Source organism: Urocitellus parryii, chromosome 6 (assembly GCF_045843805.1).
Source record: "Urocitellus parryii isolate mUroPar1 chromosome 6, mUroPar1.hap1, whole genome shotgun sequence".
NCBI lineage: Eukaryota > Metazoa > Chordata > Mammalia > Rodentia > Sciuridae > Urocitellus > Urocitellus parryii.
This window is the reverse complement of record NC_135536.1, coordinates 165572005-165598144: the sequence shown is the minus strand read 5'-3', so window position 1 is coordinate 165598144 and position 26140 is coordinate 165572005. Positions and strand designations below refer to the sequence as shown.

The 26140-nt window shown below is 39.4% G+C and overlaps 1 protein-coding gene across 7 annotated transcripts in view; it reads left to right on the top strand.

The window, feature by feature from the left end:
* The window catches only part of Plcb4 (phospholipase C beta 4), a 399208-nt gene that overhangs the window by 269659 nt on the left and 103409 nt on the right, over positions 1 to 26140 (top strand). For 6 of the 7 annotated variants that reach the window (XM_026385783.2, XM_077799625.1, XM_026385781.2 and 3 more), the window contains 2 exons: positions 19258 to 19337; positions 21795 to 21848. In XM_026385783.2, the coding sequence (XP_026241568.1) occupies positions 19258 to 19337; positions 21795 to 21848 (134 nt within the window). Of the gene's footprint in view, positions 1 to 17036; positions 17113 to 19257; positions 19338 to 21794; positions 21849 to 26140 lie in introns of those variants that run through there. The other variant, XM_026385786.2, reaches the window with a different exon arrangement.

Here is a 26140-nt window from a genome sequence, read left to right as displayed (position 1 = left end):
ACACTTAAGAATGAAGAAGTCACATGAAGAAGGCACTTCCCCATATTTTCTAAAGTATTTTAAACTCTTTTTCCCCATTTTAATTCTCCTTGCCCATCATTTTACCATCAACTATGCAAATAATTTAATACCAAGCATTAGAATAGCTTTATTTAATTAGAAAAGCCAACTCTGATTTCTCTTAGGGATTGTTCTCTCCCAGAATGCAATTCACCAAGGATCTCAGTCTCCAGGGAGTTGAAGGGAGCTCAGATATCTTTCATTCAGTTACAGCTGGCACTGAATGCAATCTGAAATCACAGACACTGTACTGTGCACAAGATTGAAATGCAACCCTCATTTAAGATTTCCACAAATAAGTCTGTTATTTTTTACCAAGTCGCATTTTCCTTTGATTGCAAAAAATAAGCTGCTATTATGAGGTTCAAAATGCAAAGATTGGGACTGAGTTTAGACAATTTCCAGACTGCTCATTATACTCTATGCAGGTTGTAAATATTTGGCGAACTCCATAAATTATACTTTGTGACTGTCACCAAATAAGTGCATGAATAACTACCATAGGAATTAAATTATAAAAATATTGTGTGTTCTTTTTGTATACAAAATTGATAACATCAGGTAATTTATGGCAGGCGATAAAATACTATTTTAACAAATTGAGTGAGAGTCAGAATCACTTTGCTGAACTTGAATTATGTTGAATGGAAGGAAGGCTTACTGCAAGAGTTCCTGAAGAAGGGATTTATTCTTTGTTTTGTTGGTGGGAAAAAAACATTAAGCTCTCTGCCTTATTCCCCCTACTGGCTCTGCTAACATCCTGCAACCCTTCTAGTTGTTCTGCTGATATTCAAACACAGATCTACCCCAAAGGGTCAGACCTCAGACTTCAACCTCACCAAGGGGCTTATTAGAAATGCAGGTTATCAGGCCCCACTCCAGCCTGAAACTCTGGGGATGGTTGTGATGGATGGTAAGTGAAGTTTGAGAACCATTGGTTCATGATACCAGTGGGTTCAAAATGCAGACATTGGGACTGAGTTTGGACAATTTCCAGATCGTTTATTACACTTTATGCAGGTTGTAAATATTTAGCAAACTCCAGAGATTTTGCTTTGTGAACCAAATAAATACAAAAATCACTGATTTCATTCAGTGCCAGCCGTAACTTAATGAAAGACTAGAATCACCAGTTTTGAACCCAAACATGTTCTTATCAAACTAAACATAGCATACAGGAAGACCTATAGAGCTGTCTGTACCACCAGTCTAGCCATTGATGAGAGTTCACTAAGGAAGAACACAAAAATCACATTGATGTGAACCAGTTTCTGTGATTCTAGAAGCGTTTTTTTCTTAATCAAAGCATCCCACATTAAAATGCCCTCTGCCCTGCCCTTGGCAGTGTTGTAGATCAAAATGCCATTGTAGCATTTTACCATTGAACCACACTCCCAGGCACTAAAATACTACTACTTTTTTTTCTTTCTTTATTTTCTTTTTCCTTTTTTGTATCGGGGATAGAACCCAGGGGTGCTTCCATTGAGCTACATCTCAACCAGTTTTATTTTTAATTTTGAGACAGGGTCTCTCTAAATTGCTTATTAGCACCTTGCTAAGTTGCTGAGGCTGGCTTTGAACTCACACTCTTCTGCTGGGATTACAGGCATGCTCCACCAAACCCGGTTTAAAGTGCTGTTTCTTGAAATGCACTTTTTATTGTTTGATATCGGCCATCAGTTCTCAGACCATATAGCTCCAGAAATTCCTGATCTCATGCCCAGATCTCAGATCTCAGATCTCAGGCCCAGCCTCAGACCTACTAAATCAAAAACTCTCTGTCTAACCAGTCCTTTCAAGCGATTATCTTTTTCAATCTTTTTTTGGTGTATTATAATTATACATAATAGTGGAATTTACTGTGACATATTTATACAGGCACGTAACAATTTGATCAATTTCATTCTTCAGAATTTCTCCTTTTCCTCCCCTCCTTCCTCTTCCTAATTCCCTTTCTCTACTGATTTCCCTTATTTTATTTTTAATTAGTGCATTATAATCATACATAACAGTAGAATTTTTTGTAGTGTATTCATATGTAGACATAACATAATTTGGGTGATTTTGTTTTCCAGTACCTCTTCTTGGCCCTCACCTTCTCCCTCCCAGTGGCTCTCCTTTCTCTACTCTATTGGTCTCCCTTCTATTTTTGTGAGATACCCTTTTCATTCCTTTTTTTTTTTCTCTCTTAACTTCTGCATATGAGAAAAAACATATGACGTTTAACTTTCGGGGTCTGGCTTATTTCACTCAGCATATTTTTCTCCATTCCATCTATTTATGAGCAAATGACATCATTTCATTCCTCTTTAAGGCTGAGTAAAACTCCATTGTGTGTGTTTACCACATTTTCTTCATCTGTTGATGATCACCTAGGCTGGTTCCATATCTTGGCTATTGTGACTTAAGCTCCTATAAATATTGATATGGATGTATCTCTATAGTATCCCAGTCTTACTTCTTCTGGATAAGTACTGAGAAGTGGTATAGCTGGGTCCTGTGGTGGTCCCATCCCTAGTCTTGAGAAATCTCCATATTGCTTTACAAAGTGGTTGTACTACTTTAGAGTCTCACCAACAGTGTACAACTGTTCATTTCCCCCATATTCTTGTCAGCAAATATCGCTATTTGTATAATTTAAGTGTATTTATTTATTTATGTGTTATTTATGTTCTTGATAATTGCCATTCTAAGGGGAGTAAAATTAAATCTCAGTTTTGATTTTCATTTCTCTTATTGCTAAGGATATTGAACTTTTTTAAAAATATATTTGTTGGTCCTTTGAATTTTTTCTTTTGAGAAATGTCTGTTTAGTTCATTTGCCCATTTATCTATTGGGTGATTTGTATTTTGGGTGCTAAGTTTTTTGAATTTTTTATGTATTCTGGATAGTAATCCCTTCCAGGTGATTCTGCTGCACAGTCTGATAGGAAAACCACTGCCATGGGGAAAAACTGCAGAGTGTTTCTGTCCAGTTTTTCTTGTGGAAGCCTGGAGGAAATTGCTGGTTTGCTGCCCAAGTTCACCTGAGTTGTGCCTGCTGCTTGCTTAATGGACCATATTATAAATCTGAACTTCCTGTCCATCATCCAAACCCCAGTACACTCATTGATTAAAGTCTCTTAATTATATTGCCTCACAGCTTTTTGAGGCTCAAGCCTGGGATGTGTGCTTGTGTGTTTGTATGTGTGTGTGTGTGTGTGTGTGTGTGTGTGTTAGTTATTTTTTTTTCATGTTTTGAAGACTGAAAGTTGTCATTTTCTTATTTATTTTGTTTCCCATTGAAAACAAATCAATGAACAGCATAAAGAAGTTTCTTGAGGACAAAGCAGTGAATCAGAGCAAATGTGTGGATACGTATTCTTAAGCTTTAAATGTCCCATCCTATTTAAGTGCTTTCTTCTTGCCAAATAAAGACAATATGATTTATTGTTGTTTTATGACTGAGTTGAATTTAGATTGCTCGTGTCCTGTCTCCCATCTGCACAGTTAGGACATGAGCTAAGTTTCAGAAGCAGAGAAATGTTAGACCCACAGTAGTGTGTCCAGTGAGAAGACTGGAGTAAACTTCCTTTTTTTAATTGGAGAAATTGAAAACTCTGGCTAAGACTGGCCTACTTGGAATGCCCATACTAAGTTGCTTGTGGAATATCTCCTGAAGATTCTGTGGAAGTATTGGAAAGTCATGACCTGAGTTGGAAGAGGCTATCACACAAGCTTTACATTCTAAGAAGACTGCTCTATAGTCATAACATGGCTGTGGGCCCTGCTACTTGACATGTGGTTCGGGATCATAGGGTCATATCACCCAGGAGCCCAACCTGTTCCTGCCGAATCAGAATCTGTATTTGGAACAAGATAACGAGGTACTTCCTATACATGCCAAAGTTTGAGAGGCATTGAAATAGAATACAAGAAATTCAGTTGTTCTTGAATTTTACCAGTTGTACCATGAGGAAGGAGCTGAAAGACATTTGAATGTGGAATCTAGAGAGTTTATTCTTAGGTGAAGTTAGAGGACAGATGTCATAATGGACCCACAGTGGTGGTCCAGCTTCCCAACACCTGGTTATAATTGATCCTCAAGGATTATAATTTCTCCAAGAGGGGCCATCGCTTTATTCTCTAATAATCAAATGATAAATGAAGTGAAACAAAGACAGTTGCTGAATTAATCAGTTTTATAGGATGCATACAAAAACAGAAAAACGAAAAATAAGCAAAAGTGATATGTAAAATATAGGCAACAACAAGTACAAGAAAATCATTGGAGAACAGAGTACCACTAATGAACTCAACATCAACTTCCACAGAAGAAGTTGTCCAAATGGCCCAGGAGATGAGTCCTTTCACAGTGACAGTGAAGCAGGTCCAAATTGCCATCAAGCCATCAGCATTGAAGTGAGGGATTGCTCACTCAGGCAGGGCTTCTGGTGTGTGATGCCAGTTCAGAGTAAATCCTCAAAGAGTGGGTGCCACAAGATGCGTCTCCAATGGCAGTCTGAAGGCAGTGGTATTTATAGTCCTAGAAATTGTTTTATCTTAGCTTCCGGGTATCAATTTTGAAAGGGAAAGTCCCAGACACCAGTGATCTCATTTGCATGTCTGCTCACAGTTGTCACCTTGGCTATCAATCAACCAGTTGTCAAGGGGACTATCGGCCAGCCATGAGGCTCAGTTCCAGCTTGTGTTATAAGAGAAAACTCAGATTGGATTTAATGCTTCATAGTTACATTAATCATGATTAAATATCCATTTACTTAGATGTGCAGGAATCATAAAATGGCAAATACACATCACAATAATAAGCCAAAGTATAGAACAGATTTCTAAGTCTGATTAACTATGGATATGATATAGTTAATCAGAAATTGCAAGCCTGGTTACTTTGTGGCAGAGAAAGAAAGGGACAGTGAATTTGTTCAAAATATGTTCTCTAAGGAGTCTGTCATGTAAACTGCTAGGGATCACACAGCGTGATGAGATCACACTGTGTCCCTGAACGTGCAGGACTATCATTATCCCTGTGTTCTGTACCTGCAGCCTATGACATTCTGAAAATGGCTCTTTGTTTTCTTTTAGAATTCCTTGATTGTTATTTATTTATTTACTTATTGCACTGAGATTACTTTTTTGGGATAGTGAGGTTGGGGTTACTGGAAATTGAACCCAGGGATGCTTTACACTGAGCTACATCCCCAGTCCTTTTTACTTTTTATTTTGAGGCATGATATCAAGGTGGCCTCTAAACTTGTGATCCTCCTGTCTCAGCCTCCTGAGGCAGTGGGATTACAGCCTTGCACCCATGCCTGGCATGTTGAAATTACTTAAATTTAAAGCTTCTTTTTAGATCCACATTTAGGAGCATGGACACTGGAGATAGTGAGGGTTTTGCAGTTGTTTTCAAGGAGTTGGTCATTTGTATTAGTGAACTTTCCTTAGTGTAGTGAGAATAGCATAGCAAGATGGAAGCCTTGAGCTTGGATTTAGCTCCCTGAATGTCTTGACTACAAGTACAACCAGCATAGTGGCAAAGTAATTTTAACCATTGCACACCAGTGCAGTTTAACTGGTGTTGTGTGAATTCAAAAATAGTGTTGCTTCTGTTAGACCATGTGCATGCTTTACATTCTACACAGAAAGTACAGAAGAGTAAGAAGAAGCCAAGAAAAATCCCTTAAAATCCATTCCCCCAGCTCCTATGTCCTTTGTTTGGTAATCACAGTGACATTCTTATCATGTAAAATTAACCATTTTAAAGTGAACAGTTCATTGCCATTTGGAATATCAGTGTTGTGCAGTCACCACCTCCGTCTAGTTCCTAAACATTTTCTTCATCTCAAAAGGAAACCCTGTGTCCATTAAGCAGGTCTTCCCCATTCTCCTACCCCACAATTCCTGGAAACCACAATAACGTGTCTTTTTAATGCACACACATTTTCTTTTACTCCCAGTTGGTCTCATGCAGTTTATAGAGTTCAATATACTGCATTTTGTCATTGAAATGTCAAGTGAATTTTCGTGTTCTTTAAAACTTTGTCTTGGGCTTTAATGTCATTGTAAATCCCCACAACTTTGAGGTTTGTCTTCTTGGTGTTCTCTTATTTCTCTGGAAACCTGTTGGCCTCCTGGCACCTCTGTTTGCTCCGATCTTCATGTGGGAGGGGTGCTTTTCATTGCTGAACCCTGTCTCCCCATTGTCTTTCTTGAAGTTCACAGTTCCATAAGAAGAGAGACTAGACCCAGCCAAGAGTAGCTCATTCTGCCCTAATTGCTAGTATTCTCAATTGACTCCACCAAGGAGATGCAGAATGAGTGACTCTAATTTCACCAGAAGCATAATGTGAAATTTGGTTTTCACCTTTTGGCCCCTGGGAGAGACAAATGTCACTAGCTTTAATACTCCTTCATTTCCCACACAGCTCCAAGTTTTCACTGCTAACAAAAACTGCCACTAGGAACATAACATATGTATAACACGGGCTTACATGTGTTTGTATGATTTCTAATCTTTGGGGCACAATTAAAATGTGGAAAGCAGGAAGGGTGATAAGGTACCTCACTTTAGATGAGACTCAGTTGCCTTCAAGCTCTATGGCCTGGAACAAATAATTCACTACTCATCAGGGGTTTGCAAGTGCAGCCAGTGAATAAAGAATAGCACTTACATTTTTCAAGTGTTTTTAAAACAAATAAATATCAAACTAACAAATGTGAAAAACATATAACAGAGAACCATTGTGTTTGCCCTAAGTTTGAAAAATATTATCTGGTGTTTTACAGAAAATGTTTACTGACTCCTAATAGTAATATAAGTTGAGCATCCTTAACTCAAAAATCTAATATACAAAATAGTCCAGAATTAGAACTTTTTTAACACAGACATGAGGCCAGATAGTGGAAAAGTACACACCTACCCACATGTTGCAGGTCACAGACAAAACAGAGTCAAAGCAGGTACAATGAATAGATTGTATAAAATTACCTTTGGACTATGTGAATAAAGTCTATGTAAAACACAAATGAATTTTTCATTTAACTTGGGCCCTGTCCCCAAGATATATCATCATTTATATGCAAATGTTGAAAAAATCTGAAGAAATCTCAAACTGTTCCAGTCCCAAGTATTTAGGATAAAGGATACTCAAACCGTAATGATAAGAGCAACAGTGTTATGATCTTTTATTTTTTATTTCTTTTTTTATTATTAGTTGTTCAAAACATTACAAAGCTCTTGACATATCATATTTCATACATTTGATTCAAGCAGATTATGAACTCCCATTTTTACCCCATATACATATTGCAGATTCACATCGGTTCCACATCCACTTTTTTACATACTGCCATACTAGTGTCTGTTGTATTCTGCTGCCCTTCCTATCCTCTACTATCCCCCCTCCCCTCCCCTCCCCTCCCCTCCCCTCCCCTCCCCTCCCCTCCCCTTCCATCTTCTCTCTCTACCCCATCTACTGTAATTCATTTTTCTCTCTTGTTTTTTCCCCTTTCCCCTCACTTCCTCTTATATGTAATTTTGTATAACAATGAGGGTCTCCTTCCTTTATCATGCAATTTCCCTTCTCTCTCTCTTTCCCTCCCCCCTCTCGTCCCTGTTTAATGGTGACATTCTTCTCATGCTCTTCCTCCCTATTCTGTTCTTAGTTGCTCTCCTTATATCAAAGATGACATTTGGCATTTGTTTTTTAGGGATTGGCTAGTTTTACTTAGCATAATCTGCTCTAGTGCCATCCATTTCCCTGCAAATTCCATGATTTTTGTCATTTTTTAGTGCAGAGTAATACTCCATTGTGTACAAATGCCACATTTTTTAATCCATTCATCTATTGAAGGGCATCTAAGTTGGTTCCACAGTCTAGCTATTGTGAATTGTGCTGCTATGAACATCGATGTAGCAGTATTCCTATAGTACGCTCTTTTAAGGTCTTCAGGGAATAGTCCGAGAAGGGCAATAGCTGGGTCAAATGGTGGTTCCATTCCCAGCTTTCCAAAGAATTTCCATACTTTTTTCCAAATTGGCCGCACCAATTTGCAGTCCCACCAGCAATGTACAAGTGTACACTTTTCCCCACATCCTCGCCAGCACTTGTTGTTGTTTGACTTCCTAATGGCTGCCAATCTTACTGGAATGAGATGGTATCTTAGGGTGGTTTTGATTTGCATTTCTCTGACTGCTAGAGACGGTGAGCATTTTTTCATGTAGTTGTTGATTGATTGTATGTGTTATGATCTTTTAGTTTGCATTTTGTGTCAGACAATGTTCAAAGTGCTTTCTGTATTATGTAATTCTTGCAACCAAACTCTATGGGATGAGTGTTATGATTATCATCATTTTAAAGAGGAAAAAATAGGCCCAGAGAGGCTGAGTAAGTTGTCCAAGGTCACATAAGTAGTGTTTTGAACCCTGTAGGTGGCTCTACTCCAGATCTGAGTTCTGCTATTGCCCTGTGCTACAGTTCCTAAGTTGGCTCATTTTTCCTACCTGTATAAAGACTGGGGTGGGAAAAACCCCTTCTGCCTATAGCACAGTATGGTTGTTATATACTGCTATGTCAGTGTTTTAATGTGCCTGTCTTTGGGAGATGTCATGGAAAAGCACCTTTCAAATTATTGGGTCACAAAAGATTTCTCAAAAAATTCCACATTAAAGGGGAAGTTGCCTGGTCTATAGAAAGTCTTGTCTACACAGATTTCTTTACTGTAGCACAATAGAGCTATTATTATTTTCATGTGAATCTCAGCAAGGAGAGGAGCCCTTCAGTTATTTCCCAGAACTTTTTTTTTTCTTATTAAAGGGACATCAATTAAAATCCTAGAATCAGTGCTATATAGAAAAAGTTAGCAAATGATGTCATAGAAGCATTATTCAGCCAGACATTTTTCCAGAAGTATCAAAATAATGATGTCATTTTGCCATTCATTTATTCATCTTGACCATAAATATTCAATCTATTGACCCTATTTGTCTGAAATCAGCCCCTGGCCCTGACCACCTTATTTGATGTGTGTGATATGGATCTTTCTTAAAGGAGAAAGTTAGATAATGAAATTCAAGCCTACTGATTTAGATTCTTTGTTATACCTTTTATGTTGAAAGTCCTGATGATTTGATTTGCTTGAATTAAACAGGTTGATGCTACCTAAAGTTAAACATATTTGGGCTTGGTAGTGCATTCTGTTAATCCCAGTGAATCAGGTGGCTAAGGCAGGTGGGTCACAAATTTAAGGCCAGCCTGGACAATTTAGAGAGACCTTGCCTCAAAATAAAAAATAAAAAGAACTGGGGATGTAGCTCATTGGTAGAATGCCAATTGGTTCAATCTGAAATACTGAAGAAAAAGAGAGAGAGAGAGAGAGAGAGAGAGAGAGAGAGAGAGAGAGAGAGAGAGAGGTCTCCTTCCTTGATACTATATTCATCCCAGAGATTCAGCTGGTGCCATTGGCTGCAAGTTGAAATACTGTAATACTGTTTACTGTGGCATGACTTAATTTTCCAACATGGTCAGCTGTTACATGTCAGTAAGAACATGACCTTGGGGGTTGTAGATACAAGCCATTAACCAAAGAAACAATTTTATGAACACCTTTCAATTCACCAACTCTTTACTCATTCCTTCCCACTAGGGTTTTACAAATTTGATGGCATTAAGACAATTTGTTTTGAATGCTATCAAAGAACTGATGGTTTCTGACTGGCATGGGATGCTTTTGGTTTTCTCAAAAGTTTTAAATTCTGCAATTATTTTAGAGCTCTCCATATAGATGCAAATAAATGTTACATAAAATAAACTAAACATTGCATTTTCTTTTTCAATGATTTCTGGGTTTGTAGGAACATAGTGCTTTGTGAACTTTGAGGCACTAAAGAATTTCAGGTTGGTCATGGTGGCACACGCCTATAATCCCAGCGGCCTAGGAAACTGAGGCAGGAGGCTCCTCAAATTCAAATCCAGCCTCAGCAACTTAGCAAGGCCCTGAGAGACTTAGTAAGATGCTGTTTCAAACTAAACTATAAAAAACAGTTTGGAGATGTGGTGCAGTGGTTAAGCATCTCTTGGTTCAATCCCTGGTACCAAAAAAAAAAAAAAAAAAAAAAGAATTTCTGAAGTTGTTTGTCTAAAGACTACAAGCACAAGCAAGGCATGGATGAATATACATTTTCCTCCTCCTGTGTTGTTGTATGCATAGCAATCTGATTTTGGAAGTTGAGACTTCCAAAATTGTAGGGGATAAGATTCTATAGAGTCAATAAGATATTTCAACAGGGTTTTATAGAATCAGGCTTCCGCAGTACAAAGATTGTCACTTAGGAATGCTCAGGAACAGAAATCCATTTGGCATGGGAATTTGACACTTTTGCTTCTGAGTCATTACCAAGAACAGCACATTGTCCTCTCCTTTCCAGTGACTATTTAGAGATCCTTTTTGACCTAACTATCCAGTGTTGTCAAGATACCCAGTCAGGCCCACAGTGTGTTTTGACTATCTATGAGTGACTGAAATAATTGTGACTAGGAATGTATAAATATTTCCCAGGCCTATCCGATTCTATCTTTCAAACACAGCCACCCTTACTCACAGCTGGCAGCTCATTTCCTGTCCAAATATTCATTCACTATGCTAGGAAAGTGACTTACGAATCCGATGGCACTTAATATAGTCCTCTGTTAACTTTCAACTTCACCCTGTGGGTGGAGAACAGCAGATGAGAAGTTTTTATTACCTGGAAGACATTCAGACTGTCAAGAAGGTGACCCCAGTTGCTCTCTCTTTTCCTCATCACTTCTCCACTTTGGGAATTTGAAATTTTTATGAGAATTATTATTGACTTTCCAGGAGCTTTTAGTGATTACTGTTAGGTTATCTCTCTGTGGATTTTGGCAAAACCCCTTTTGCTCTCTGGCTCCCAATTTTGGAAGTAGTTTGCTGTTGGTTGTTATCATAGGCTCCCAAATGTCACCTCCATCCTGGGTTTATCAACTGGACGTGTCTAGGATGGCAACTTAGCTCCATCATCTCACAGGAAATTCTTTGAGAACTCTGCTACTTTGCCCTCGTCCTTCTAGATGCAGTTGTTTAGGGTGAATTTCAGGTTTCTTTGCCTGATGTGTTCTTACTGTATTCACTTTCAAATTCTGCCTATGTGCTCCTTGTCCCCTGGACATGAGAAGTTTCCAACATGTGTCTTGTGAAACCCACATTTACTACCTGCTCTTGTCTGTGTGGTAGAGTCAGGAGAAAGTAATTGATGTGAAAGACAAATTGTTGTATTCTTTCTTCTTAGTGAAGTTTAGAAATTGGTCTGGGATATACAGACTTTGATAGTCAGCTCCCATTTAATTTCCAGGTGGATTTAGCATCCTAGATGAATATGTTGAAAGGATAAGATGTCAAAGTTATTTTTCATCTTGTGTCTGTATCACCAGTCTTACCCCCTCTGCCTCTACTTCTAGGTTTTATCATTTCTGGGCCTCAATCCTGGACCAAATGCTATGGGGACCAAATGCTATTTGGAACACTGCCCTTCAGCCTCTGTTTTCTCCTCTTCCTGTGCTGGCTTCAGCCTCAGTTCTCAGTTAATGATTGGACATTTGATGCCCCGAGTCATCTTATGCTTATGTCCCCCCAACCTGGGAAATGAATCATTGGTTAATGTATCCAGTGGTGTAACAAATGTTCTCCCAAGAAACCCACGCAGAGACCAGGTCTCTATCTTGATTTTGTGCATACTTCTTTTAAGTTGAAAGAGCTATTTAACAGGCATCCATCTATGTGCTGCCTGATGGGGTCCTCTCTTCTTGCTTAATGGTCCTCCAATGCAAGTTCACATTAGAATTCTCTACAGTGTTTAAAAAGTAGATTGATGGTCCAAGCATGCTGTGGTTGATAATCAGAAACTGTGTGGGTGAACCCAAGCTTCTAAAATGTTTTCTAATTTCTTCATTGTTTCTAATCTTAAGATGTTCTTGGAACTGCTAATCTAGTCCCTAAGTGCTAGCCACAGTTCCCCTTTAACGATGTACCAACTGGAAATCTCTTCCCTTAGCCTGCCCTTAAATAAAACACTGACAATTTCATGCCAATGAATGCCTTCTTGTAGTTGAAATGAAATGGTTTCACTCACCATGCTTTTATAGATCCATAAGAGAAAACACATTGGCATTCCATCTGCGGTCTCTATGTTAGAATCCGAGCCACTGGCTAAATTTTATGGCTGTCTATAGCTCAAGTGCCTTCTTAAAACTAAGTTCCTATTTTAATATGGAGGTGCAGTTACTTCCCTGAATAGTATTCATTTGGAATTTGCAAAATGTTATGATTTTACATCTTAAGCACTTCATAAAGAATCTTAGAAAAGATTAAGGCTCTATGGCAATCGTTATCTGAAAAGCTTCATAGTTTGTACCAAGTGCGAGCAAATTGGTCTTGTTTCCCTTCTTCAGTGCAGAGGAGTCTAAAGCTGTATTTCCAGTAATATAAATTTCTGACATATTATTTGAGCAGATAAAAATTAAATGATGGCACCAATAAATAAATAAACCCAAAGAAAACCCCTGAATAGATCAACATTTGTGTGTTGCAGGTACCAAGAAGTCACCATATTTTTAAAAATTTCAGATGGCCCCATCCATTCTTATTCTGACAGCTGACAGGGAAGGTGACAACCATGACCTGCAGCATCCTGCCTCCTCTTGTTTCCAAAAACAAGAAATAGGAATTTCATTCACCTAAACATTTAGGTCAGAATTTCCATCCTCGTGAACACAGATTTGTTCAGGCTAAATGGATTGGGATAAAAGAACAAGAGATAATTAGAATCTGTGCGCCCTTTCCAGGGACATTACTAGAAGATCAGGTAGCCTACCTGAAGTCAGTCTAGGAAATATCACGTCCCTTAAGAAACTGTCACAGGGTGATGTGCATGTCCTCCCAAATTCCTATATTGAATGCACATACCCTGATCTCTAAGGTATAGCATTAAGGAGTAAAGCCTTTGAGAAGAGATGAGGTCACGAATGTGGAGCCCTTAATTTTTAAAAAAGATTCAAGAGAGAACCCGTGTCCTCTTTCTACCATGTGGGGACACAATTAGAAGTCATCAACTATGAGCCAAAATGTGGGTATTCACTACATACTTAATTTGATGGTTTCTTGATCTTGGTACTTCACAGCCTATTGAACTCTGAGAAATAAATTTTTGTTGCTTTTAAGACACCCAGTATATGATAATTTGCTACAGCCACACGAATAGACTAAGGACGGAAATCAAAGCCCAACCTGACTAGATGGACAATGGAAGGAGAACTACAAGTTGAAAAGAGCTATTTTTTCTCCACCTGTGCATCTCAAACTAATGCACCCACAGATCTCCTGGGAATCTGGTTAAAAATGCAAATTGTGATCCAGTGGGTCTGGGATGAGAATTGAGACACTGCATTCCTAACAAGCTCCCAGGAAATGTGGATTCTCTTGGCTTAGGAACTATCTCTTTGAGTGATGCAGGTTTAGAACAGTGTTTTGTTTTGTTTTGTTTCACTCCTTAAACACTGAACACATATAAATGCATGTTTACTCACCAATTCTTTGACATCTGTTCGAGACCTTTTCTTTATGTATAGATCTGTTTCATTTCATATCTTGGTTCTTTCATTAATCATAATTATCTTGTAGTTGGGGTTTCTTTATATATACATAAATTTATTTATTTTAATTAGGTAGATAGACAGCAGAATGCAATTTGATTCATTGTGCACAATTGCAGAACAACTTTTCATTTCTCTGGCTGTACATGATATAGCGTCACATCATGTGTTTAGTCATACAGTTTCATAGTACCACTCGGGAAAGCAGTTTGGAGATTCCTTAGAAAACTTGGAATGGAACCACCATTGAACCCAGCAATCCCACTTCTTGGTCTATACCCAAAGGACTTAAAATCAGCATACTATAGGGACACAGCCACATCAATGTTTATAGCAGCTCAATTCACAATATGTAAACTGTGGAACCAACCTAGATGCCTTTCAGTAGATGAATGGATAGAGAAACTTTGTGTGTGTGCACAATGAAGTATTGCTCAGCATTAAAAGAGAATAACATTATGGCATTTGCAGGTAAATGATTAGAGTTGGAGAATATCATGCTAAGCTAAGTAAGCCAATCTCAAAAAACCAAAGGCTGCATGTTCTCTCTGATAAGTGGATGCTGATCCATAATGGGGGGATGGCAGGGAGACGGGGAAAATAGAGGAACGGTGATGAGGCAAAAAGGAGGGAGGAGTGGGGAGAGGGCATGGAGGCAGGAAAAATAGAACATAGCTTTTTAACTGTGAGTTTGCAAAACAATCACCCGGAAGTCTCATTAAAAAAAAAAAAAACACAGATTCCTAGAATTGGAATTATAGATCAGTGGTAAAGCACTTGCCTAGTATATATGAGAGGCCCAGGGTTCATTCCCCAGCAACACACACACACACACACACACACACACACACACACACACACACACAAATAGATTCCTGGGCCCTATCCCTAGAGTCTTATTCAGTAAGTCTGTCTTGATCATTTGCATTTTAACAACTCCCAGGTGACTTGGTTGCTGGATACTTTAAATATTAAGTTTCTAGTTAACTTTTGAGCAGAGGCAGTTGAGCTCTCACCAGAAGCCTTATCTTTAAGAACAGAACTAAAAAAAAAAAAAACAAAAAACAATTAAGGAGGAGGATGCTAAGTCATCCCTTGGAAGAAAAATCACATGGTCAACTTAGCAGGTACCATGGGGTCTCTGTTCGTGTTTGCATTGATAATATGCTTCTTGGACTAACCTAAAAGAAATGCTGCTGGAACAAAAGCTACAGATAAGGTTGAGATGACGGGACAAGAATTCTGCCTGAAGTGGAGCTGACTGTGTAATCATGGGACTGGTTATCATAGGAACTAGTCCTCTAAGGACAGAAAACCTATTTGTGCATAGAAAAAGGTTAGAAAGGAAAAAAGCAAATTGTTGGTGGCTCTCTCGCATCATATGCACACTGTGATTTGGGATGATTTTGTATTTTTTGCTGTATTTGTCTCTCTTTTACATTTTCCTACAAAGAAGACTTAAATGTTTTCATTACCAGGAAGGAAAAAAAAGACTATTTTTTTTAGTGTAGTTTCATATGATTTTGGTCTGGTTCTGTTAGGTTGGTATTTCTTTACATTCTTCTCATGGGAAAGGCATTCTTTCTGCCTGTGACAGTTCTAGTGTTCTGATGGCCCTAGAGATAGCTGAAGGCAAGGCCCAGACATTTGCCTGCAATCTGGACACTGGCCGCAGGAGGAAAGTAAGGTTGATAAGATTGAGGAATCTTCGAGCAGAGGCCTGAAGTTCCCAGGAATTAGAAGCAGCCCCCATTTCTCCCCCTCCCCCAAATGACCCCATACAAGGTATCTTGAAGGTTCTTCCCTGCCCCTGCTTCAGGGTTGAAATAAGCTTTAAGTGAATGTAGAAAAAGTTAAAAGATTAAAAACAAGAGAACAAGAGGCATAGTTCAGTGGTACAGTGCATGCTTAGCATTCTCTAGTCCTCTGTCCCATCCCCAAGCACCAAAGAATGCTAAAAAATAAAATAGAAAATAAGAGAAGACTGTTGGGAAAGTGGGGAAGCCATAGCCATATGGATCTCAAATCTGATTCCCTGCCGTGGTCTGGTTTCCCAATGTCTGAACTACTTGTGTCTACTCAGGATGGCTGGACCAGAAAGAACGAAGGCACCCAGTGTGGCAGAAATCATCTCCTAGGCCTGACTTCACGGAACCCATGCTGGTGTCCGGGGGGGAGGGGATTGTCATGCCAGCTTATTTTCAGCAATTCGAAAAGACACATCTAAGTCGCCATATTTTGCTTTTGTGAATCTGGAAAAGGTCAAAGAAATTGATAGGCATGTAGTTCACACCTGGCAAAACTTTCCACCAAAACTAGGACTCTACTGACATCTGCTGGCATTTCATCTACTTTATGTTTAAAAAGAACAAAATAAGATAAAGAAGCTTTCACGTTGTTATTTTTTTCTACAGTCCTTTGACCATAGCTAAGTGAGTTTGACCTGAATAATCATAGAAAGAAAAGTCTGAAGCGACCTTTTCCATGTCCTAGAGGAAGAGGTGTGGACAGGTCATTGAGTGAATATATGTCCTACAGGAAGGGCCTGCAAGCTGCAGAGTTCTCACTGCCCTCTGCTGTAAGCCAGCTGCTCTGTGACCTGAGGCAAGGCCCTCCACCTTCCTTTCTTCATAGGGAGAACTAAGCAATATTTCTCCTCAAATTGTCCTTTAGGGTCTCTGAGGATTCTGGTGGCCATTCTCAGTTACATTTTCATTCAGATAAACAAGATTCTTTACCAGTATTGTGTTTTCAAAAGATGAAAGCTGTTTAAGCCTCCACAAAGCCCACCATCTCTGGAATTTATTCCTAAAAACAACAACATTTCAAAGATCAGGGAGGGGGGGGGAACAGGCACTATTCTCTCTGAATTGTCCACATTTTGGCCCTAGGAAACTATGAACCTCATTCTGTGTTTTGGAACATGTCATAAGCCTTCAGGTTGAGAAAACACTTCCCAGTTAATGCCAACCAAATTATTTGTGCTTTTTCTGTCTGGTCTTGGGAAACTGTGTGGGCCTGTGGTTTGTTAGACCAATAACAGGATATTTGATAATCTCCAGGGAGTTACAGTCCACATTTAGCCTGACAGAGGAAGAGAGGTCTGACGATGAAAAATAAGGGAGGCGTTTATTTCACGCTACTATTTTATTTCTTCCTCCTCCCTCAGAATTCTGACCTCACCTTCAGGTTTGCTGAGGCTTCTGATGCTATTCATGGTTCTCAGGAAACTGGACTTTGCTAGTTGTAAAAGGAGATTTACGTCTTCAAGCTCCCAACTCTTCCCCCAGAAAGCTGTTAGGAATGACTGGAGCACAAAAGAAGCAGGAAAAACCCTGTGAGCTTCATACCCATCAGGATGGCTTCATTCAAAAACCAAAGAAAATAGCAAGTGAGCATATACGGAAAAAAAACCCAGAACCCTTGTGCATTGTTGATAGGAATGTGAGATGGTACAACTTCCATGGAAAACAGTGTGGTGGTTCCTCAAAAAATAAACACAAAATTACCATATGGTCCAACAATTCCACTTCTCAACCGTTACCCCCAAAGAATTGAGAGCAGGGCTAGAGATACTCATGTACCAGTGTTCATAGCAATATTACCCATAATAGCCAGAGTAGAAGTAACCTACGTGTCCATTGACAGACAAATAAATAAGAAAAATGTGGAATATACCGCAATGGAATATTCTTCATGAAAATGCAGAAAATTCTGAATGTACTAAAGCATACACCGAGGTTGAGGATATTATTCGGAGTGAAACAAGCCAAAAGAATACATCCTTTATAATTTCACTTATTTGAGATATCCAGAGTAGTTGAAATCATAGAGACAGAAAGTAGAATGGTGACAGAAGCAGGGGGAATGGGGGGTGCTCATCTATAATCCCATCACTCGGGAGGCTGAGTTCAAGGCCAGTCTGGTCAATTTAGTGAGACCCTATCTTAAAATTTAAAAAAAATAAAGAGAGAAAGAGGGAAGGAAGGAAGGAAGGAAGGGAAGGAGGAATGGGATGTAACTCAGTGGTAGAGCACCCCTGGGTTCAGTACCCAGTAACACACACACACACACACACACGTAGAATGGTGGTCAACAAGGGCTTAGGGAACACGGGGATGGGAAATTACTGTTTAAAGGGTAATGTTGCATTTTTACGTGATGAAAACCATTGTGGCCATATATGGTATTGGTGGCAGCACAATAAGCTGAATGGAACTAATGCCACCGAACTATTCACTTGAAATGATTAGGCTTTATATTGTGTATATTTTAACACAATTAAAATTAACAGAAGCTAAATAGCAAAACCAAATATACACTCATAGTTCAGTCATCACCTGTGACCCTTGCAAGGATTAAATCGCTTGACCATGATAAACCTGGTTGTACTGTGCTGGACTGTCCAACAGAAACTTCTGTGATGATGGAAATGTTCCTATTTGTACTCTCCAGTATGGTAGACATCCGTCCCATGTTAGCTTTTGAGCATCTGAAATATGACTAGTGCAACTGAGATGCTGAATTTTATATCCATTTCATTTAAATTCAAAGAGACATATGTGAACGTTGCAGATAGTATTTCCATCTATATGACTATCTATTCCAAAATACTTTTCCTTTCTTAGCACTGACCAGTAAACCTAAGCACTCAGACTATAAGTCTAAGAAGGTGAAGGTAAGGAAGCTGCTTAGGGGTGAGCCACGGTTCTGTTTGACCCACAATACCAATTTGTTGCAGTGCGTTTTATTGAGGATGTGATGCTCTGACAGCATTCGTTGGCATTAGTTACTGGATCCAAAAACAGTTTGCCTTAGTTCATGGAATAGCCTTTTCTAGTAAAATGCCCTTTTAGAGAGCTAGATTCCTTCTCTGCCAGGCTCAATCTTCCTTCACTTTCCCTTGTAAATCCATGGAGTGATGGTATGAACCACAACTGAGGTCCAAGTCCTTATACAGAAATTGCGTAAGCACATCACTCACTGCTTGGTTCGGGTACCCAGGCAATCAAAGGATCTTTTACCTTTCAAAGCTTTGTTGGAAAACATGGACAGGTAAAATACGTAAAACAGAGATTGAAAGAATCACCCAATGGAAGGACCCCTATGTATTCATGCTCTAAAACCGGAATAGGGAGATAGGTCATCATGTATTATATAATATTGCTTAGGAAGATCTGAGATTGCCTGCAACAAAAAGAGGGCCTATATTTAAAGAGACTGCAAATAGAAAGTTTAAAAACTCAATCAGTGGGCAGCATTCCTTTGTGGCAACCCTGTATTTTATGGGACTATAGGTGCCACATTTATCTTCATGCAAATAAAAAGTATCCTTTTATTAAAGGATAAAAATGAGTGTGCAAAATGTAGATAGCTATGTGACAGGAAGGGGATAAATGAAAAGTTTTTATTTTTATTACACAAAATGAACATAGGCTGTCTGATTTTTTAAAATGAATAAATAAATAAAACACCTTATTTTGCTGCAACATATTTGCTCACCAAGAGACATTTTTTTTTTTATTATTTCTTTCAGCAATGGGTAGAAGGCCTGAGATCAATCATACACAACTTCAGGGCCAACAACGTCAGTCCAATGACCTGCCTCAAGAAACAGTGAGTTTTCTTTGCATCACCCTTTGTTCTTGGAAATTATCAAGCAGTGTTCACTTTAGGAGATGAAGTCTAAGTATCTTGTCAGGCCAATTCCTGCCTGCCTTCCCCCTCCACTTTCCTGACCTTGGACCATGAGCTGACCAACACAAATCTACACTCTTCATACAATCTAGCACAGCACTCGTGATGAACCCATAGCCCCAAGCCCAGGGGAATCATGTGGTTGATGGCCAAAAGCTATAGGAACTTCAGCCACTCTGTAGCCTATGGTTTTTATATCTTCAGTTTCCTGATAGGTAGTTCTACATGCCTGGGGTCCATAACTGGGTAGCAGGGTAGCTCAACCTCCACTTCAGAAACAGAAATGGGGAGCATGGCAGAGAGAAGTATGTGCAGAAACAGCCTTGGCTATGGTGAAAAAGGAGGCTCTAGCCCCTGGTCTAACACCTGCCGTTGAGCCACAATCAAGGATCCACACATCCTTGTGAATTTATTTCTAAAATTCAGTCAAGGATTCAGTCAAGGATCCTGAGGTCTTACCCCAGTTCATTTCATCTAAAATCCAGAGGAGTACTGCAATGGTAGATTTTAACCCTACTCAAACTAGTCCTTCAAGGTGACATGAAAATTCTCCAAGAAGAAATCCTAGCCAAAGTCCAATGTTAGCCTTTTTAAAAAGCAGTGGATCCATAAGGATGTGATGCTGCCTGCATGTATAGAACTATCCGTAGAGTCTGTGAGGTGCCAAAAGGAATCACATGGAGAAATTGTGGGGATGCGTTCCCCATCTCTCAAAACTAGGCTGTGGCATCAACAGTGTGATTCAGTGACTCATCGTCCCTGTTTGGTAGTGGGCGAACAGGCCAGTCCTATGGCACTCTCAGTCTTCACTTACTGGTTATACCACAGATATGGATCTGGGCTACGGACCCCAGTTTTGCCACTTCAGGCAATTACTCAGCTTCATTTTTCCCATTTGGGAATTAAAATTACCATGAAGGTGAAATTGGAAAGCGCCTAGCCCCGTACCTGGCTTCCAGTCACTCCTCAGGCAATACTAGTTACTTGAATGTTATAGTATCCCTCCAACTTTCTCTCCATCATCATAGTGGGGGGAACTTATATAGTTTTGTAAATTCCTATTTGATGGTTAGCAGCCTTTTTTTTTTTTTTTTCTTACAGTGACTCTGGCATATTTTTTCTTTTTCTTTTCTTTCTTTCTTTTTTTTTTTTTTCTTAAAGAGAAGCTTAATGGAAATTTCAGTGTTGTGACTTTGGTTACTGATAGTCTCAAAGGATCAAAGACTTCGGAAGGCTCATTGATACTTAGTGACCCAAATATTCATATCCAGACACCAAATCTTCCAGCATCCTGTCCAGACGCCTTTGTGGAGCTGGTGTTGACCCATCCACCAGCAGCTCAGACCTATCCACGTCTCCAGAGATTACCCTCTGCTAAGTGGAAGCCTCCATGCCCAGGAGATGATGCTCCTGTCTCCCTCTAAGGGGAAGCCTAAAGCCAATAGCAGGCTGAAACAGGGAACGAAAGGCCATCCCTGTGCCACCAAGGCTGATGCATGTCATAGAAGATCAGGCTAAAGCTCCAGCTAAGACTGCAGCTTTGCTTAACCATCTTCCCTGCCCAATCTGCCTTCCTCACTCCCTTTTCCTGAAAACATCTTCTAAAGAATTGGTCACTTGTTCTTCCAAGAAACTTGACCAAAAACAGAAACTTTACCAAGTCCTGATGTTCTGTGGATGCTTAGGATATTATTAACTGGAAACAGTGAGAATGGAAGTCATTAGCTAAGAACAATCCTAGTTCTACAATATAAACAGATGTTCTGGGTCCTCATGTAGCCCATGAGCATAGGGAGAACACGGAGTTATGATGACCTTCTCTGACCATTGAAGGTTAAGGAAGGTGGAGCTGTAATCTATGTTATGATACTGGGATCCTGGAGTGATGGATCCTCATGGGTCCTCAGGACAAGGCTGGCTGGTGTCACTGTTCATTTGCATTTTCTGTCACCTTGGTATATTAGTAAAGTATCAGAATTAAGGATGAGGTCAATCACAAATAAGTACTGGCAGTATGTTTTGCTCAGTTTAAGCATCCAATTTTATGGTTCATCTAGGTTTACTAGATAAAACATTGGTTCCTCAGTTAATTGAATTTTAGATAAGTAACAGATAATGTTTTACTACGTTTTCCAAGTATTATACAGGACATACTTACACAAAAAAATGTTATGCTACCTGTCTGAAATTCAAATTTAACTGAAGGTTCTATGTTTTTATCTACTGAATCTGATAGTCCCGAATTCATCTCATACTACATAATTATCTGAGATTTTTAGGACAGATGTTTTTGTTGGAATACATTTTGTTTTAAAGTTCTTCATTGGATTGAAGCTGTTCCTTCTAATAAACAGTATTGTTGTTGTTGTTTTCCAGCTGGATGAAATTGGCGTTTATGACCAACACAACTGGTAAAATTCCAGTTAGGAGGTAAGTCAGTTATTCTTGGCCATGCTCCATGATACCAAACCAAAGACAGAGCTCTCTGCAAGTATTGTGTGTTAATTGCCTTTAAGATATTTCTGGAAGCTTAGTTTGAATCCTTTTGTCACATGCCATGTTCAGACTGTAGAAATCATTTGTGAAGGTAAAGTTGCATTTTTCCTCAAAACAGGGAGCATCAATACTGATAAAGAACATCTGAAAATGTAGTATTTTTTTAATCTTCAGATAGTGGGTTTTAGGATTAATTTCTTTTTTTTTTTTTTACCTACTTACCTGAGCAAACCATCAGTTAAGTGAAGAAATTTATTCCGCGTACCTACTACAGAGAGAGGGTATGGACGGTCTTGGAAGCGTGCTGCCTCTGGACATTCTCATTTTGGGCTTTGCTGCTCAGGGCTGCGGTCTTAGTTCAGGCTAACCCTATAACAGGGTGTCACAGACGGGATGGCTAACGAACAACCGAAGTTTATTCCTCATAGTTTTGGAGGTTGGAAGTCTAAGACCAGGGTGCCAGCCTGACCCAATCCTGGTAAGGGCCTTTTTCCAGGCTGAAGACTATGTCCCCTGGCTGTGCCTTCACATTGTGGAAAGAGGGGTAGAGAGCTCTCTGAAGTCCCTCCTGTCAGGGCACTAATCCCATTCATGAGGGCTCCACCCTCATGGTCTAATCACCTCCTAAAAGCCTCTCCCCTGGATACCATCATACTGGTATTAAGATCAGGTTAAGATTTGAAACCACATACACCAAAGAGCTGCCATATCCTCTCCAACCCCACCCAGGTTAACAATGACAAAGGAAGACACGTTTAGGTAGAACCAAAAAGGAAGAGGACATGAGCCAGACACATCCTCTTTCATAGTTTTGTGCTGAGTTATTTCTCCCTCTGAGAATTCCCCGTGCATTCCTTTTTTCTGCTTCTGATTTTTTCTAGGATTTCGAGTTTGTTAATAGTGTATATACTTGAAAGTTCATATGATGATAATGATGGGAATTTTCTTTTTTTTTTTTGTACTGGAGATTGAACCCAGGAGTGTTTAACCACTGAGCTATATGACCCAGCCCAATTTATGTTTTATTTTGATACAGGGTCTTGCTAAGTTACTGAGACTAGCTTTCAGCTTGCAGTCCTCCTGCCTCAGCTTCCCAAGCTGCAGGGATTACAAGCCTGTGCCACCACACCTGGCAGTGATGGGAATTCTTTACCAAACTGGATCATTTTGCTCTGTGTTTGTATAAGCATTCATAAAAATTTCAGAAGCTAGGCTGGGCACCAGAGTATCAGCTGTCCACACAACGCCAGAAGGGTATTTGGATTCATGATCCTAATCCCACCACCTGAATCAAACACAGGCTCCCCAGAACCAACCCATGCGTCCAGGATTCTTCAGACTCAAGTTCATGTTGAGGTCTTCTCTGGACATCCATTTGGCAAAGAAGCAAAGTGACAAATAGCAACAAATTCCACCAGCAGTTCTAGGTCTTAGAACTGACTCATCTTTCATGGACAAGGCAAACAGGTCAACAAGTACATAGCATTTGAGTGGATACTGGTCAGCAGTGACATTTCCATCTTTTATTTTTCTCCCTTCCTGCCCAGGTGCTTTGTTCTGCTCAGAAGTGTCCATTCTGCATCCCTGCACAAGTGTCTACATACCCCCTGACATTATTCTTGTCACAGTGAACAGAATGGTCCTATAAGTCATCATTTTTCTGAATTCCATAGGTTATACGAATCGTGAACTTAAGTATCAATGTGACACTACTGAAATACTTATGAGCAAATAGGAAAAAGAAATCACGAAGAAGCCTGGGCAGTGTTCTTTTTATTTAACCTTGTATGAGGGCTTACTGGCTCACAGACCTGATGCAATTGTTGTAGTCTTTACAAATATATATATATATATATATATATATATATATATATATATATATATCACACACACATGATCTGTGGATCTCTGGTTTTTATTTAATAACTTAGTGACAAGTCAATTTTAGAATTTTTTTTTAAAACAGGCTTGCTAGCACCTTTGACTGATAGTTGTTGACAAAGGTGCTCTACACCAATACTTATTTTATTTAAAAACGTTTAGTTCCATTGAGCTATAGCAGGACAATTATTTTAATGTATCCCTACATCCTACAGCTATTGCTATGTAGAGATTGCAGGTTTATTTAAAGTCAATATTGAAGTAATAAGCCCAAACTTTAGGGAGCCCAGATAGCAGTGTGATGAACGGAAATGTCAGTTGAATCTGTTTGCCATACCTTTCTATCCTGTCTTTTCTTTCAAGACAAGATTTAGGAAATGGACAAAGTAGAAGCACATAGATTGTGATCAAAGCTCTTGTAACTAGCACTTCTGATTTCATTTGTATGAATGTTTCCAATCAAGCCATAGTTATAGCTGAGCTTAGAAGCCTCTTCTGATTTCATTGATTTTTATCCAGTATGTTCACATACAAAGCTGTTACCACCTTTATGGTAGGAATAGCCTAGATATTTTGCATCTTCTTTTACTTTCTTCAACATGGACTCTTTAGTGTTTGCTAGTACTAACAAGTGTTTGACACAAGACATCTGTGACCTGGGGGCAGTTTGTTAGAGCTGATGGAGAATTGATATCAAGCCAATCAAGAGCGGATAACTCTCCTGGTAGATGAGCTGCCAAGGGTTTGGTGGAAATTGTTCTTAATGTCTTAATGGATATGAAGCATAAACACTTTAAAAATGTCATTTCATCACTATCATTTTGCAGTTTTAAAAATGGAAACTATTAGTGTAGTGTACATCATGTTCATCTGTTAAAAGGGATCTGGCTTTGTTGCCATTACATAGCTTGAGAATAGCCCCTGTTCTTCATCATTAAACCAAAAATTTAATATCTGGGAAATTGCAGGAATGACAAATGAAGGAAGTCTACTCCTTTCCTTCCCCTTCGCTCTTCTTTTTAGGTACGTAATCTTACACAGTCTGCTCTTCTGATTTCATTCTCCCACTTGGACCAGCACTTCGAAAATAGCTCTGTTCCTATTTCCCATCCCTTGAAACCTGCAGTGTGGTTCTGTGCCTAGAGAGTTGAGTGATGGGAAGCCAGATGATGGTTGTGGGTGATGGCTAGCAGAGGTCCTTAGGGAGGCAACTGTGGAAAAAGTAGCCAAGAATCTCAGGTGTGTGGTCATAGCGGCCTAGTCCTGCATTACCCATCAATGTCCTGGGTTGATTCTGCAGGGCAGTGTCCCATTCTTTCACTGCAAGAATCTTCTGTAACTGTGTCAGAAGATGGTGTTAAACTCCTGGATTCATTGCAGAACTTGTGTAGGAGCCCTTAAGTTTCTAGGATTGTTGCTCCCGTAGCCACTTGCAAGGTTCCCTGGACTATGGAATTTTACCAGAACTCTACTAGGACTGGACACAACTCAAGAGTGTTTGATTTTTTTGCATTGCTTTTGAGGAAGGGGATAGTTTATTTTGATTTAACAATATCTCATTGAGTGCCTGTTAGCTATGAAGAACTAACTAAACTGAACTCTTTGTGCATGAGGCTGTAAGTATAATATAGAGAGAGCTGAATAAGTCAAAGTCTCCTTGTAAACACTGTAGTTTATACATATACTGCATTCCCATGAAATACACCCACGATGTCTAAAATGTCCCCAGCCTGGGTTAGGTGTGTTTCTCTCAGGAACCCTGTTAAAGGGCATCTTTTGAAAAACCCAAGAATTCACTTTCAGTCCATAACCCCCAGTCCCCCGTGTGAATGGGGACTCAAGAACTATTCAGAGGGTTAGGGATGCTGCTCAGTGGTGGAGTGCTTGCCTAGCATGTGAGGCCCTGGGTCTGATCCCTAGCACTGTCAACAAAATAAAAAAGAATGATTCATAAAAGTTTCTATAATAAAAGAAATAGACACCACTGCTGGAAAATGATCTGTTTAAATCCCTGCTCCCATTTTCTATCCTGGGTTTGTTTTCTTGTAGAATAAAGGTGAGCAAATCAGTAGTAGGATTGCCCAGCCCAAGTCCTCTCATGAGAAGGTGGAGTTGAAAACTGTCCCTCCCCTTCTTCTCCTGCTTCTTTTCTCTCCAACACTATTTCTGTGTCCTCTTTCTTTGCACCCAGCCAAGCACTTGTGAAAAAATTCTACTCCCATAGACTCTTCCCTTCCCATAGCACAGGTTCTCTTTCACAATCAAGGCTCAGACTCCAAATTAAATGCATCCATGACCATGTTGATCAGTTTTCATTATGTTATATCAGGCTTGTCTAAACCTAA